Raw genomic sequence first — 15443 nt, 5'->3', positions numbered from 1 at the left:
AGCGGCATGCATTCCCCCAACACTGCTCCTCATAGAGCAGTGGAGGGCGAGACGTGCCGCTCTGTTCTGAGCGAGCTGAAGTTTCTCCAGATCCCGCTTTGAAGTGCTCGACCAAATTGTTGGGCAGTAGTCCAAGTGGGATAGGACTAAAGCTTGTAACATTAGTTTAACTGTCTTCTCACTCAATAGATGAGCACACCTTCTGATCATTGAAATACTCCTACTCATTTTAGCCACCATGTTATTAATGTGCCTTAACCAAGCAAGCAAGATATTGATACAGGTATACTGTATTGGTATTGGATATTGATACTGGTATTGGTATTGGATAGTGATACTGGTATTGGATATTGATACTGGTGTTGGATATTGATACTGGTATTGGATATTGATACAGGTATTGGTATTGGATATTGATACTGGTATTGGATATTAATACTGGTATTGTTATTGGATAGTGATACTGGTATTGGATATTGATACAGATATTGGTATTGGATATTGATACTGGTATTGGATATCGATACTGGTATTGTTATTGGATAGTGATACTGGTATTGGATATTGATACAGGTATTGGTATTTTAGTTATAAGGTACTACAGGGTACTACATCAGGAGTTATAAGGTACTACAGAGCTAATAACCCCTCTGCGTAAACGGCTTCTATTTCCTCTCAAAACACTAATGCCACCACATTTTATTTCAATGCTAATGGCTCTCCTTTTAGTTTTAATGGAATACATAAAGCAAAATATGAATCCTACCATATTATTTTGTCTGCTATGCCTATGTGTACCCTATAATTTCTTTAAGCCTTACTGTACCATCCTGAGAGATCCCCCCCCCCCCGTATTTTAGTTAGTATGCGTAAGACTAGAGGTTATTATAATTGTTGTCTAAGATATTGGGAGAATGGCTCTTGACACGCCATTGGTGACACTAGGTGGAAAGAGTATTCCTATTACCCCAAAGGTGTACTTCCTTTACACTTCTCGACGGCCGGTGCACTTACTTGTCCCTCAGGACCACCCCTTCGATACAGGCCCCAAACAGAAGCACGGAGGTGAAGTCTGAACACAGAAGGTTTAAGGAGCACATACTGTATACAAAGAGAGAGAGAGTGACACAGCTACATCCAGTCTGTTCTCAGCAGGAAACTGCCTTCACTTCAGGTAGTGTATCCACAGAAGGATACAGACAAGAGATGTGGTGGTGATAGCCAAGATGGTGCCCACAGGGATAGACTTCTGAGCATCTCGTAGATCACCGGATCTGTTGGAGCCTGCCATGATACCTATCAACAAAACCAAGAGAAGATACTAGTGTACATAGACACTTCACGCGACGACTGCTAAACTACGCTACCTAGTGGACATAAAAAATATAAACTTTTCCATTGGGTTGTAGACAAAAATTAAACATGAAAGAAGCAAACTGTTGTCAAATATTAGCCTTTACAATTAAAGGTCCATACCAGTCTTTTTGACATGTGGGTTCCTCCAAGTCATTCTTCTTGTGATACAAAAACATACAATATTTGCCTAAAAGGTTTAAGTTTTTCCACTGAAAGGCTGCTCTATTCAAATATACTTGAAGCCAATGGCAGTGGAGAACCGGCAGAAAATAACATATATTTCAAATATATATTTAAAAAGAAAATTGTATCAAGGCAAGAATGGCTGGGAACCCACGTGTAAAAAAAGACTGGTATGGTATATTTTAAACCGAGGCTGATATTTTACCCCATTTTATTTTTTTTATTAAAAAAATTGTCCAGGGGGCACTGAAAACAACATCATTTTACATTCATTCACTTCCATAAAAATGATTATACAACAATCTTCCTCTTGTTATGTAGTTTTCCTTCGCTTCCTTCATATTTATGAAGAGGGAGAATGTTCATCAAACTTTTCCTCGTTTGGAGTGTGAGAATGTTCTTTGGTTATTTTCCTTTGCCCCGGGTTTTTTTAGTTTTTTGGAGTTGAAAAGAAAAAAGAAGGAAAGATAAATGAAAGTAAAAAATAAAACACTAGCAACTGAACCTGGTCGGGTTTCGTCTCCTGTATCACATCGGTAAGTATATAATTCTTAGGTTATTGTGTGAGAAGTACCTTTCTCCTCTTGTTCTCTTGTTCTCCTCCCACCTCTTGCAGAGACAAGTCGCATTTCTTTCCTCTCTCCCAAGGCCTTCAAGGCCGTTCCTACCACCGCCTCTACTGCACCATGGAGCCTGACGCTGCTATGCCCTGCTTCGTGCCGGTGGCCGGACTATACTCAAATCAACTCTAAATGGATCTAATCAGTGGATTGCATATTTTCTTCAAGAAGCAGAATAAGGCTAACCCTCTCTGCCTATTGGGACATCATAATTGGGCTACAAACTTAAAGACGTGGTATTATTTGGATTATCGAAGCTTTTGGACTGCAATAAGAAGATTTTGGATCTGTTTACCGCGCACAGGATCTACCAAAATGAACTGATAAGACACTTGGACACTTGGATTAATAATGCATTCAGTCATTTGGACGGAGTTGTTAAAACTCACTCCACTCAAATCAATAGAGTTATATTCCACTCTATTCAAATCAAATTTAAAGGGACGTGGCTGGGATAAATTGTGCCAGTCAGTCAGCCAAAACAAATTCTTGGACCAAGGTCGAACCGAGAGCTCTGGAGTCGAAGGCTCTCTGGGAGATAAGAGTGGCGAGCGGCGTCCCACAACCCCAATCCCTAGTCCCCCCCCCCCCCCCCCCCCTTCCTCTGCATTGGCGCTGCAATGTCGGCTGCCTCGTGTGAGGGAGACCTCCCCCACCCAGGACTTGGCTTGTGCACTCCCCCCCACCTTCCCCCCCCCCTCCCACTCCCCCCCCCCCTACAGCCCTGTAACAACCCCAACCCACTCCCCCCTCCTTCCGTAAATGGCGCTGCCTATGACGGCTGCCAGTCTGTTTGCGGTGGTGAATATGCATATGTTTGTCTCAAGGCTCTGTACCATTATTACTATCTAAAATGTAATAATTGTGGAATATTACTGTAATGAGCTGTATGTGTATGATCCAAGCGTCCTATGATCCTCATAGGAGCATAACAGAAAAAAGCATTCCATGTGAAGGTATTCTGTATCTTTGCATGTCAACTAATAAAGAAACTTGAAACTTGAACTTGAACTTGAACTAGCATTTAAACTAAAATCTGGCCTTTCATGTTTGACATATTCTGTCCATTTCGTCCAAATCTGGTAGAATTTTTCCAGTTTGATTCTAATTGAAAATGACATCTTCTCCATTATGTATGTCATGAATTGCATATTTCCAGTCGTCCAGTGTCTCTGGAGTAGACCATTGACGTTAGAGGATACTATTTTTACCTCTTGCATTTCAGGTTATGACATGTGGTAATAAGGAAAGAGAAGAGGAAAATAAAAATAAAACTATAGTGACTACCAAGGTAGAGGTCACTTGTGTGACCCTCCACGAGCCTGTAATTAACTCATTCAGCGCCAGTCACGATGATAGTCGGGTTAACTTGCCATCGCTTGAGCGCCAATCACGAGTATAGTCTGGTTTTAATCGTTATTTATTTTATTAGCGATATCGATACATTTTCATCCATCCAGCCTGATGTTATCGTTGGGGTCTGAGCTCGCAAAAGGGCAAATACTGCCGCCTACGCCTTCCAGCGGGTATTACACTCCACTGGGAATGGTGTAGTTTCTTTTCTGGGACGATCCGAGCCGTGCGCCATTATGAAACGGTCGGTAATGTGGTACGGACCTCCACGAGCAGTATTTGGAATGGCGATCAGATAATTGGATTGTTTCTTTTGCATCAGATACAAGGTAAGAACACTATATATAAATTTGATTGTTGATCTGATATTTATTTCTACCCCGATCGACGCTGTCTCTGTGTGTGTATGTGTGGCTGTGTGCTGTTGGTGGCAGCAGGGGGGCGGGCGCGCCGGTCTAAACCACATTGCATGCTTGCACGAGGAAGGATAATAATGATGATCTAGCGTTGATTTCAGGAAGATTCGATAATCAGGCGTTTAGTGTATTCCACTAAAGCGCTATTATCGCGTCTTTCTCTGGAATTACTCAGAAGCACCCAAACTATACTCATATTCAAAAGGCTATCAAACGGAAATGTACAGATGAAAAAACAATCCGTTTTGTACATGTTGACTGGAAGCAACTCATTGATAATCGATGGGTGTATTAGAGCCATAGCTATAATTTAAGATATATTTTAAGCACTCGCAAATCTCGCAGTCGCCCATTGACTTACAGCGGTGGCGTACTAGCGCCATCTCGCCGATTAAGCTCCGGCGCAGAATGAGTTAAAGGTTCCAAGGGGAAACCCTCCTCTCGCTGTCGATAGAGGAAGGTCCATGTCCGTTCATTTCCCTGTTCTTACTTGTATCTTACTTAGACCGCTAGGTGTTTAATTTCTTTTTAACTCTAAACATTAGGGGTGTAACGGTACACAGAAGCCACGGTTCGGTACGTACCTCGGTATTGGGGTCACGGTTCGGTACGAGTTCGGTACAACAGAAGATTTTTTTTTATAATAATTATTAATATATTATTATTTTTTATTTTTTTTATATATTTTTTTATTTATTTATATTATATTTATGATAATTATTATAATGATTAAATAGACTAATTTTCTATAGGCTTCCCGTGGTAGTCAGTGATACTGGTGTCATTCTGTGTTCAGGCATCCACTTGCCTACTGCCCCTTTAACAACTTATCCTTGCTAAGTTTCAGTTTCACTTCTAGAGAGAATTTAACTTCACAACGAGACTGAATACTAGAGAACAGATGACATATTACAACAATGGCAGAGGATTATTTGGATTTAAACACAGTGGAGCTCAGATGATCTGTCCGGAAAAGTATGTTTCTTTTTTTTATTTGATGAGCTGTGCCTGTGAGTCCGGCGGGGGTGAACGTTGATGTGTTTGTTGGCGCGTGTGTGTCGGCGACGCGTGTGTGTTTCTTTCTATTGGTTTAATTTGGTTAACGTTATTGGGCGTTATTGGGCGAAAACGAAAGAAAACTGTAAAATTGTAATGATGACCCTGCAGCTGTTCCAATGTAAATGTCATTGTTTAGCTTTACTCGCATCCCTTGCCAGGTTAATCCTTTCTTTTGCCACGCCGACCGCAATGTCGTTTCTTTGGTTCTGGGGCTGAGGAATTTGACCAGAATTGATCTTGGGTGGGCGTCTGCTGGCGGCTGTAGGCCAGTGGCCCGGTGGGCTCTTTCTATCTGCAGACTTGTTGTCTCGGGTATGTTGAGGCTCTCTCGTAATAGTTTTTTCACAAACACAATCATGGACGGGGAGTACTTTTCTGCACCCTCGTGGATACCATATATCCGGATATTGTCTCGCCTGGCGTGGCCCTCAAGGTCTGTTAGCTTGTCCTCCATTCTAGCTTGTAGCTTTAGCATCTCCGCCATGATAACATCCGTGTTCTGAATACTCTCCTCTGCTTTCATAATTCGCCCCTCCACCTCGTCCAGTCTTGTGTTTGCTTTCTTTAATTCCTCTTTGATCTCGTCGAGTTGTTTCTTGTTGTCTCTTCTAAAGTCTCTCAGTTCTTTTGAGTATCATACCCCGGTCTGCTGCGTCATCCTCGTTGCTATCATAGCTATCCTTAGCCGAGCAGCCTCGACTTTGCTCGTTTTCATTTTGCAACTTTTGCTGCACTTGTTTCTTTCCTCTTTGTCTAGCAGTCATTTCTGCCCTCTTTATTCAGTTATTTTGAGACTTTTTTTTCACACTGCCATCCTGTTTGTGTCTAAACCGGAAGTCATTTTACCCCATTTTATCAGTAAAATACAACTGATGTTTATATGGAATTTCCTCATCAGTGCTCACTTGTAGATTTCCGTATATCTATTATATGACCTAGCTTCGCAAGCCAGAAGAATCTTGTGAGTTGACGCAGCAGAATCATAAAGAACAAAGGCAGTATTGGCAGCAGTGTGATTTGTATGGATGAAGCTAGATATGTTATCTCATAGCTCATGTTATCGTCTACAATGATTGAATAAGCAAGTGGTGCACACTGCACAGGGCAATCTTCACATTAGTTGTTGTTCTGATTGGTTTGGTATTAGCATAATTCCCAGCAGCAACACCCGCTGATTAAAATGGCTTTTTTCTGGCTTGCGAGGTTAGATATGAGCAGCATGTAAACAGATTAATTTAAAGGGGATATATTTGAGTCCTTTTCAACAAGTTAATATAGGTCTTTGAGGTCCCCACATGTTTTGGGCTGAAAGAAAGAGTATGCATTCTAGCAGCCCCTATACCTCTCTGTTTCAATCATGTTTTCAATGTGCTGTTTCTGTGTCTGTGTAATGAGTGAGCTAGTTATTAACTATGGCGATTGTGGCTGCAATTCTGAATGGCTTGTTTCAAAAGGGAGGGTTCTTGTCACAGCTGAATTGCAGAAAAGGCACAATGCAACAATCTCAGTGTTGGGACAACACCTCATTATGTAAAAATTATGCAAAACACAAATGGGACAGAAATAGGTCCCATTTAATTAAAGGAGGACTAAGCATTCATGGGTGTTGACTGGTGCTAATTTGACTCATGTCAATCGTAACATATTTCACAAATCTTTGGAATAATGTTTCCTTGATACCTGTGCTCAGTCAACTCATGTCAACCATATCGTTTCTGTTAGGCCTTAACGTTTTCTATGCTCAGTCAAATCAATTCAATCATAATGTGTTCCATAATTGTTAGGCAAGGTGTTTATTGATCAATGAATCAGGTGTGACATGTTTATTGGGGATCATTCCTACCTGTGGCTGAAGGGAAGAATATTCCCACCAGAAGAGTGAAGGAAGTAGCTATGTCTGCAGACACATACATGCCGAAGCTCTCCATAGCTCCAGGGACATTCGCAGAGGCTAGACCAGCCTTCTCCAAGATCTGCCCTTTCTCCAGGTAGGCTCCCCACATGTTATCTAACACACAGAAAACACATTCTGAATGTACCAGTGTCAGAGAAAATCTAGTGTTTGTACCACTGACCTATATATTTAAACACACTGATAGTGTGGTAGAGATTCACTTTGATGTGTTTCAAATGTTGTACACTGACCTGAAGGTTACTTTCATATATTATGCTATTTGCGATACAGTCAACAAAACAGTCAGTAACAGAAAGACATTTCAAACACTTAGGATTATTATTATTATTTTAAGTAGGTCTAAAAATACAGGCTATCTAATTAAATCCAAGAAGTATGTACTATGACTATTAACATTCTGGTGACCTTGGTCCAGGCTAAATCTAATAAGGCATCTTGGTTGCAGAGAGGGCTAAGGCAGATACAATATCTTGCAATGTCATGGTGTGCGTATATCATTTATGCGTTTCATATTATCCACTTGCTTTTTCAACTGTACTGTAATACTATACTTTAGGTGTGTAACGGTACACAAAAACAACAGTTTGTGACAATTGAGGTACGATTTCGGTACAGTGGGGGAAAGTTTGCAGAACGTGGCTTTCCATGTTCCATTTGGGGGTGATGTAGTGTGCAATTACTGTTAAGTAGGGCTGTCAACGAATATTCCATATTCAAATGAATAATCAACTTGTAAAATAAACTTACATTTGATTGTGAAAATGTATATTAGATTGTGGAAAAAAAAACAGCCCCCGGCTGCAGGGGCGGGGCTAGGGGGTGGCTACTTGGGCTCAAGCCCTGAATGTTTTCTGAAAAGCCCCGAATCTATTAAATTTTTTTTATTTATTATTTTTTTTTTTTGACAATTCATCATTGTTACATGAAAATATGTTTGCACCAGATTTAGCAGAAGCTAATTTCCATCTGTGGTCTATCCAGCTGCTAACTGTATTTGAGTGAGTTAAGTCTTGGTGTTATGGTAGACTCAGACCTAAGCTTTAAATCACAATCAACAAGTTGACAAAAACAAAAGGACGCTGAAAACCAGATCCATGCCTTTATCTCAAGCCAACTCGACTACTGTAATGCACTCCTTACCGGCCTCCCGAAAAAATACGATGATAACTATTTTATTGCAATGCACTATTGCATTATTTTATTCTATTTTACTAACTATTTTATTGCACTGCACTATTTTACTTTGTATCAGTGAATCATAGACGCCTGGCCATAAGAGCATTCGGAGCATCTCTGCTCTCCCACTATTGAACTTGGGGGAGCAAAGGTATGCTCTTGCTCCACCACTTTTTGATCATATGGAAAATATGATATATCCCCCCCCAATATATAAATCTAACCATAACTACGTTATGGTTAACTGAGTTTTATAGTGAAAAGAGCAGCTTTATTGGTCAAGATTGAAGGCTCTATATTGCAGGAAATTGCACGTACAGGTTCATTAAATTCAAAAAAAATCTGCCGTGGAGGGGGTCGTGCCTGACCCCCTACAAACCACCCCTTGCCTGCCCCAAAAAAAAGAAAAAAAAAGAAAAAAAAGGGCACCTATCTGGGCTAAGCCCCGGATCTCCTACAATCCAAAATCCGCCCCTGCCCGGCTGTCTTCCTCTCAACTTCTTGCATGGGCCTGAATGCGCTGCATGACGGATAGGAGACACGCGGCATCACTTTCATTGAGCTGAGCGTTTGAGCGTTCCAGTAGTAACAACAACAACAACAACTGCATGGTGTGATGGCAGAGAGTTCAGAACCCAAACTCGGTGGCGAAGACAGTGATTTGCACTCTGAGCAATCTAAACGCCTTGTTTGGAAATACAAAGTTGTATGCAAGCTATGTAAACTACAGCTGGCCTACCTTCTTTGTTAATGTGCCAACGCTATTTTGGGAGTTCTAGCGTCAAGAATGTAAGTAGCCTACTTTTCGGTTTTTAGCCCATAGCACTTTATTGTAAATCATCCCTCAGGTTAAACTTGTAGCTATTTAATGGATAGAAACAGAAGCATCATGCATGTCCCTAATGGTTTGATTACTATTTCCCGTTTCATACCAAGGAAAATATATCGTTTCATGTTTATAACACCTTGTTCTGAGGTGTGTTGCTATGTATGAATGTCCATTCTATATGGCATACATTCTCATGAATTTGATCCCGCTCCGAGAAACAGCCCCTTCTCAATCTAGCACCAATTCCTCCTCATGTGTGTGGGGGGGGGGGGGGGGGGGGGGGGGACTAGCTCTGGCTTGTCGTTTGTGTTTGCCATACTATGAGGCTATGCTAAATTCTCAATCTCTCAGTGGTGTGCGTGGACTGAACGAACAACATCCGGCCCTTTGCACAAGTTATATTTTGGGAAGAGGGGGAACTTGGAGTTATATTATCGTATAGCTTACGCTCTGCTCGTAGTGGAACCGTATCCCTTTCAATCTAATTCTGAATAAAATGTCTCCACATGTACACACCCATCCGCCTGGCCACACCCACATCCGCTCCTCTACATAAGCGGGGACGTGGCCATACTAACAGCTCCTTCCCTATTTTCACCACCGACAAGTGTCTGTATACACCACTTGAGTTTAGTGCCGAAATAGTTGTTGGAAAGGAGCTACGTGGACATTGTATCTTATTTTTCTCTCTCTCGCCAATTTATGAGAAAATGTTTGCACCTTCGGAGGGTTTGGATGCTCACAACGTCACCCTTCACCAGCACTTCTCCATTTCCGCGTCCTCCGTGCGTCGTGGGGCGTCTCTGGCTCCGCGGTCGTGGCGGTCAGATATGCCCGGGCGGCGCCCCGGTGGTGAGTTTGCCTCTCCGAGGGGCCGTTGAGCCTCCATCTCCCGTGAGATGGCCTGGTTCCGGCCCTGGTTCCCCCGCCAGTGGACAGTCGGCCGCTCCTCTGGTGGCAGGGGATTTGCGACGCAGACTCTACGCCTCTGCTCGCTCTTGTCGTAAGGCGGTGAGCTGCAGGGGCGAACGGCCAGGCTTTGACGTTGTGCTGGAGCCGGACGAGAGTTCTCTTGCCTCGTCTCCATTTCCGATGGAGACTGAGGATCATATGGAGGGGGCGAGAGCTCTCTTGTTCGAAGCCCCGGTGGAGACGTATCACTCTCCCCCTCGGGGAGTGGCAGGGAGTGTTGCGTCTCCTTGGGGTCCCTTGTACTCCGGTGTTGGGTTTGAACCTCCGACCCTGAGACAAGATGCCCAGCTATGTGCCGCGTCGGATGGTGGCGCCCGTGGCAGCCTCCCGTACGTGAGGGACGCAAGTGACGTGGAGGGAGGTACGCAAGGGGAGTTGCTTGCCTTGTTCCCCGAGCTCATGGCGACCGCCGCAGCCGCTAATGGCATGGCATTGCCGCAGCCTCTGCCTGCACCTGTTCCTGATGACATGATAGGTCATCTCTGGCAACGCCGTCCTGTGAGAGAGACGGGTGTTGTCTGCCCATGCTTCCCATCAATGGAGGCCTACGTGAAACAGGGACAGGTAATCTCCCGCATTATTGGCCTTACCCCCGCCTACGTGCCAGTCACGCGGGTGGCGGGTTTGGTCCAGGGGCTAAAGGACGGGGTGCCTCGGCTTGATAGCCCGATGGCATCCATACTTGGTCCCGAAATGGTGTGGGAGCCGCTGCGAAAGCCGGTTCCCCAAGGGAAATCAGCTAGGCGGATGGCTAATTGGAGTGACCAGGTGTACATCGCCGCGACTCAGAGCCTAGCTGCGACTTCCAACATCGCGCAGCTAGCGCGCTACATGTCGGGGATGATGGCGGGCGGGTCGGTATTGGATGACCATCAACAATATCTTCACGCCCAGGCGGCTGGAGCCATCCTGCACCTAACCCAGCTGCAGGCGATAGCCGCAGGGAAGGAGCGTGCCCTGGCCACTCTATCCCAACGCCACCTTTGGCTGGAGCAGGCGCGGGTGCCGGAGCAGAAGAGGATTCCGCTGCTCACGGTCCCCCTCTCCGATGCTGGGCTATTCGGGTCGGCCATGCAGCAGATGACGGCAGCCTGCAGAGAGATGGAGGAGGAGCGCTCTGTGCTCCAACCCTATTTCCCCCGACCCGATGCCACCGGTGATGTCCGGAAAAAGCAACGCCGGCACAGGACCGCAACCGTTGCCTCCGCCACCACCGCCGCCGCTACTGGACCTTCGGCGAAGAAGGCCAGGGCCCTCATTCATCAACGTGTCTTACGCACAGATTTGTGCTTACCCTGTGCGTACGATCATTTCTAAGCAAAGAGTGGGATTCATCAATTTCAACTTGAACTTGACTTTGTGCTTATGTCTACGCACAGCTCTGAGCACACTTAGCTGACGCCCAGTGGTAGAATATATTATTACAACAAGGAAATGAGCTTCTGTGCATTAGTTTCAACACTGGCGGAGCGCAGTCAGTCAGTAGCCTATACCCCTGTATGAACTTCTGTATGAACCGTAATTCATTATAGTTCATTGTAAAATAGCAACAGTAGTGTAATTATGGTCAAAACCCTATAAATAGCATTTGGAATAATAGATCTTTCTCTCAGAATGAATGCAGCATAGTTTATATAGCGTTATCGGAATATACGGGGTGTAGGCTACTGACTGACTGCGCTCCGCGTATCTCAACTCGTTATTATTTTGCGCACAGACCGCAGAAACACGGGAACGTTTTGATTATATTTAAAAGGCTTTACGTTAAACGAAACAAGTGGAGTTTCGAAGCTGTAAGCAGAGTCATATGAACACCCACGATATAGTGTTCTTCCCCCTTTTTACTGCATAAGAAAGAATAGAAAATTCATTGCAATGACACCAGATAGTGGACAGACTATGTATATGATGGGATTCAAGTTCGCGTTTTTGTTGATCATAGGCATGCTGTCAGAGTATGATATCTTAATCAAACATTCTAGAACATTTGTCGTCACAGATCATGTCCTAATAGAACATAGGCTATGGCATGGTCCATCGTGATATTGTGTGGACTGTTATTATTACTGTACCGGTACCACCCATTGTGACAACAGCCTTGTGAGTCCCGCACACAAACATGATGGAATTCAAGTTCATGTATTGAAAGGCAGGCTACATCATACATGCAGTGAGATTCATTGTTCTTGTATATGCTCTCGTATTATTGTTTATATAGGCTACCCAATACTGACATCAAAATAGATTGTAGTATGCCTCTAGAAATCATATGCAGCAGGTAGAAAATTTACGGGAGATCCATCGCGATTTGGAATAAAATTGAGGAGAACTTTAATCCCTGGGTATTAATCAAACAACACGGGAAAAGGCAGTCATATTCCAGCGCGGTCTTTATTAGTGTTTGCGCTGCCCAGGCAGCAATGGTTAATAGATATCATATCCGACATCACCGTTCTCATAACACGCTTCCCTCGGCTTAGTCCATTTTTCCACATTTCATGGGGGTATACCATTACCGTATATGGTTAATCGGGGCGGTTCTGGTATGCAAATACTTAAAACAGTGCACGAGCTCAAACGTAGGATCAAAGTCATATTCATCATGACAGGTGTGCGTAGAACCTGCGTACGCACGTGTGGTGAATCCCGATTTTCCTGTGCGTACACTGATTCTACATTCTGTGCTTACGTGTGGAAATAGAACATGTTCTACGCACATGTTGATGAATGAGGGCCCAGGAGTGGAGGGAGTGCTTCGTCCGCTGCAGCCAGCCGCCCAACGCCCGGAGGTAACGGTAGGGATCGACGTGACCAGGCTCCCCAGAACCGTTCCTTCGGGCCGGCTCCCCGTGGGGGCAAGCACCGCTTTGCACGCGGCAGGCGCCGCTAGTGACTCCCCTGTTTACCCCTGTGCCCTTCCCCCCCAACATATAATTTTGTTATTAAATAAAAGGTCCCTCCTGGTGAGGGACTGTTTTTTGTTACAAAATGTGTGTTTATTCACTATATATTGGGGATACGATGTATAAACCCTCACCTAGCTGTTGGGTTTGTGTGTTTGCTTAGAGAGTAGGACAGTTTTCTTGAAAATTGTTTCTGGTCGCTATATATATGTGTGCTTAGCAAGGCCTGTGGCTAGCACTCGGTCGAAAGACTTGTCTTCCCTCATCATGAAGAAGACTGTGTTCTTCTTGCAGTAGTAAGAGTAAACTTTACCTTTTTTATCTGAGGGGGTTGTGTGTATTCTGTTACGTTTGGGAAACATGACATAGAGTCCACAACCAGGTTGGAGTGTTAGCTAGGGTGACCATATTTTGATTTAGAAAAAAGAGGACATGCTAGCCCAAGCCGCGAGATACTTTGCACAATCTAAGCGGGCATGGCCACCTTCATTTCACTATATGTCTTGTGTATGTATGTGAATAAACCTCTTGAATCTTGAATATCTACTCAAAGTTTACTCAAAGATGCCTTATTGTTTTAACCACTTAATTAACATGCACCCAGAAAAGCGGCAATTTCTTTACTTGAACTTGAGGACTGCATACTTTTTTTGCAAAGCTTATCTTTATAGTTATGCTTATAGCACATGCATAAGCCTGGTCTCTTTTGAAAGATAACCTTCTGAAGTTACTAATGCAAAAAAGGAAAATCACGTTTAGTGCTCATGAAATAGAGTAGCATATGTCTGAACTTGAGCTGAACTTGAAGTTGTGTACTCACATTTTTCTGTAGTGGTTGCAATATCCCAAAAAATGTAGCCCCGAGCCTTCAGATGCTCGCAAAATGCCGTGAAACAGAAACAGAAACTTAAAAACCCGGACATTTTCATGAATTTATAATAAAAAAAACGGACGCCCCGGACAGGGCGTGAAAAGAGGACATGTCCGGGCAAAAGAGGACGTTTGGTCACCCTAGTGTTAGCCTAGAAATAGTCATATATGTAGCTTGTACCGAGGTCTTTGACCCTCTCTTTAACACAATGGCGCCCGACCACGGAGATCTCCGTGTTTCGATTCCACCCGTTGTGGACAGAAGCACGGATATATCCGTGGCAAGTTGTTGTAAAGCTTTTATTCCATTTTAATAACCTATTCAAGGTCGCCGAGCGGCACTGCAGATGTACCATACTCTTTGAATTCGAGAAAGTGCAATACCGGCCAGATCCTCTTAGGGGCGCTATCGCGATAATGCAGTGTGCCCTGTGGCTGAACGGAGCATTATTTTTTTTTACTTTCAATGGAGTTTTCAGTTAGCTGGATTCTGGATGTGCAGCATGTAGCTTGGATTACGTTTTGGATTGCGGATTTCACTATGCAATAAGGGGATTTATCATCAGCCAATGGACATATCGATCTACCAGATGGCGATCGATAACGGGGAAATGCTAGGGGGGATCCCACCGGCCCACGGTAAGATCTTTTTCACGTAAAGTACATCCATCCGATCAATGAATGAGGCTAATGAGGCTAACGCGGTTATTGGTAATCAATAATCAGAAACGACGTCCCCCGCCCCCCCCCCCTTTCATGCATACATGCTTGAGGATCGTGCCGATCATATGCAGTTTGAGTTATTTCTGTAGCATATGTATAACGGAAATGCCATTGGATATAACGGTAGTAGCTATTAGCCCTTTATCTCGCCTTCCAGGAAATATCCTAGCCGAAATCCTGTATAACGCTTATATTCTTTCCCTCAGACGCGTCATATGGGGCCCATATCTGTGTCTTTTGGCCAGCTTCCTACCGCTCGTCCCAGGCGGCATGGAGGGAACGTTATCTGGGTTATTGTTAGAATTACCATTGATGTGTTTTGGGTCTCGACGTGTACATAGCGCTGGCCCTGGGTGCTTCAGTGTGGAACCACGCATGGGCTGGCGCGCCTTGGTTGCTCATTATAGAAACGCCGTTTTTATAGAGCAACTGGGATGGAGATTTTATCTCTTCCGAGCGCCAGTGTACTAGGTTAGTCTTGACGAATTCTCACTCATCTCTGGGGGGAGATGACGGAGTAGATCGAAACATTGGCGGAGGGGTCTCACGCCCATGGGGTGGGCCACCGGGCGCGGTGCGTTCATGTTCTGACCGTCTTGGTGGCGCCCTCTGTGATGTTTTGGATTGACACGCGTACCTACCTCCTTCTTAGGACTGGGGATGGTGGCGTGATTAGGACACGGGACTGGTTCTGGTCGCGCCGGACCAGGTCAGTTAAAACCCGTTGTCCGCCGGGGCGCAGATCTGCTGTTCTGGTACCCTGAAGGACTTTGTGCTTTTTCGGGGGGGAAATGCCGGGTTGGCCCGGGCGTCGCGGGGTTTGATGTTATGGAGGTGTGTTCGCGATTACGTCACTACGAGTTATCCTTCGCAGTTGCTTGGTCCATATTATGTTGTACCTTGCGCTGTGCTAAGGAGCCTGGTCCTTCTCCATTCTTCTTCTGCTTGGCGGGGCTGGGCTGTCGAGGTGGTTCTGCTGGCATCCCTGTGTACGTCCCGGTCCGCCGGGCCCAGGTCCGGACTCGTTCTCGTCGACCTGTTGGCCTGGGTTAACCCCTTCTTGAAAAC

At 44.6% G+C, this 15443-nt stretch overlaps 1 protein-coding gene across 1 annotated transcript in view; it reads right to left on the bottom strand.

The window, feature by feature from the left end:
- Window positions 1–15443, bottom strand: part of slc12a4 (solute carrier family 12 member 4) — a 142325-nt gene that overhangs the window by 41311 nt on the left and 85571 nt on the right. The window contains exons 9-11 of the mRNA XM_084337480.1: window positions 6831–6995; window positions 1198–1296; window positions 1015–1072 (exon numbers count right to left, since the gene is read on the bottom strand). Of these exons, the coding sequence (XP_084193606.1) occupies window positions 1015–1072; window positions 1198–1296; window positions 6831–6995 (322 nt within the window). The remainder of the gene's footprint in view (window positions 1–1014; window positions 1073–1197; window positions 1297–6830; window positions 6996–15443) is intronic.

This window comes from Notolepis coatsorum (assembly GCF_963971535.1).
Source record: "Notolepis coatsorum genome assembly, chromosome: 20".
Taxonomy (NCBI): domain Eukaryota; kingdom Metazoa; phylum Chordata; class Actinopteri; order Aulopiformes; family Paralepididae; genus Notolepis; species Notolepis coatsorum.
Note: the sequence above shows the minus strand (reverse complement) of the source record. Positions and strands in the feature narration are given on the sequence as shown.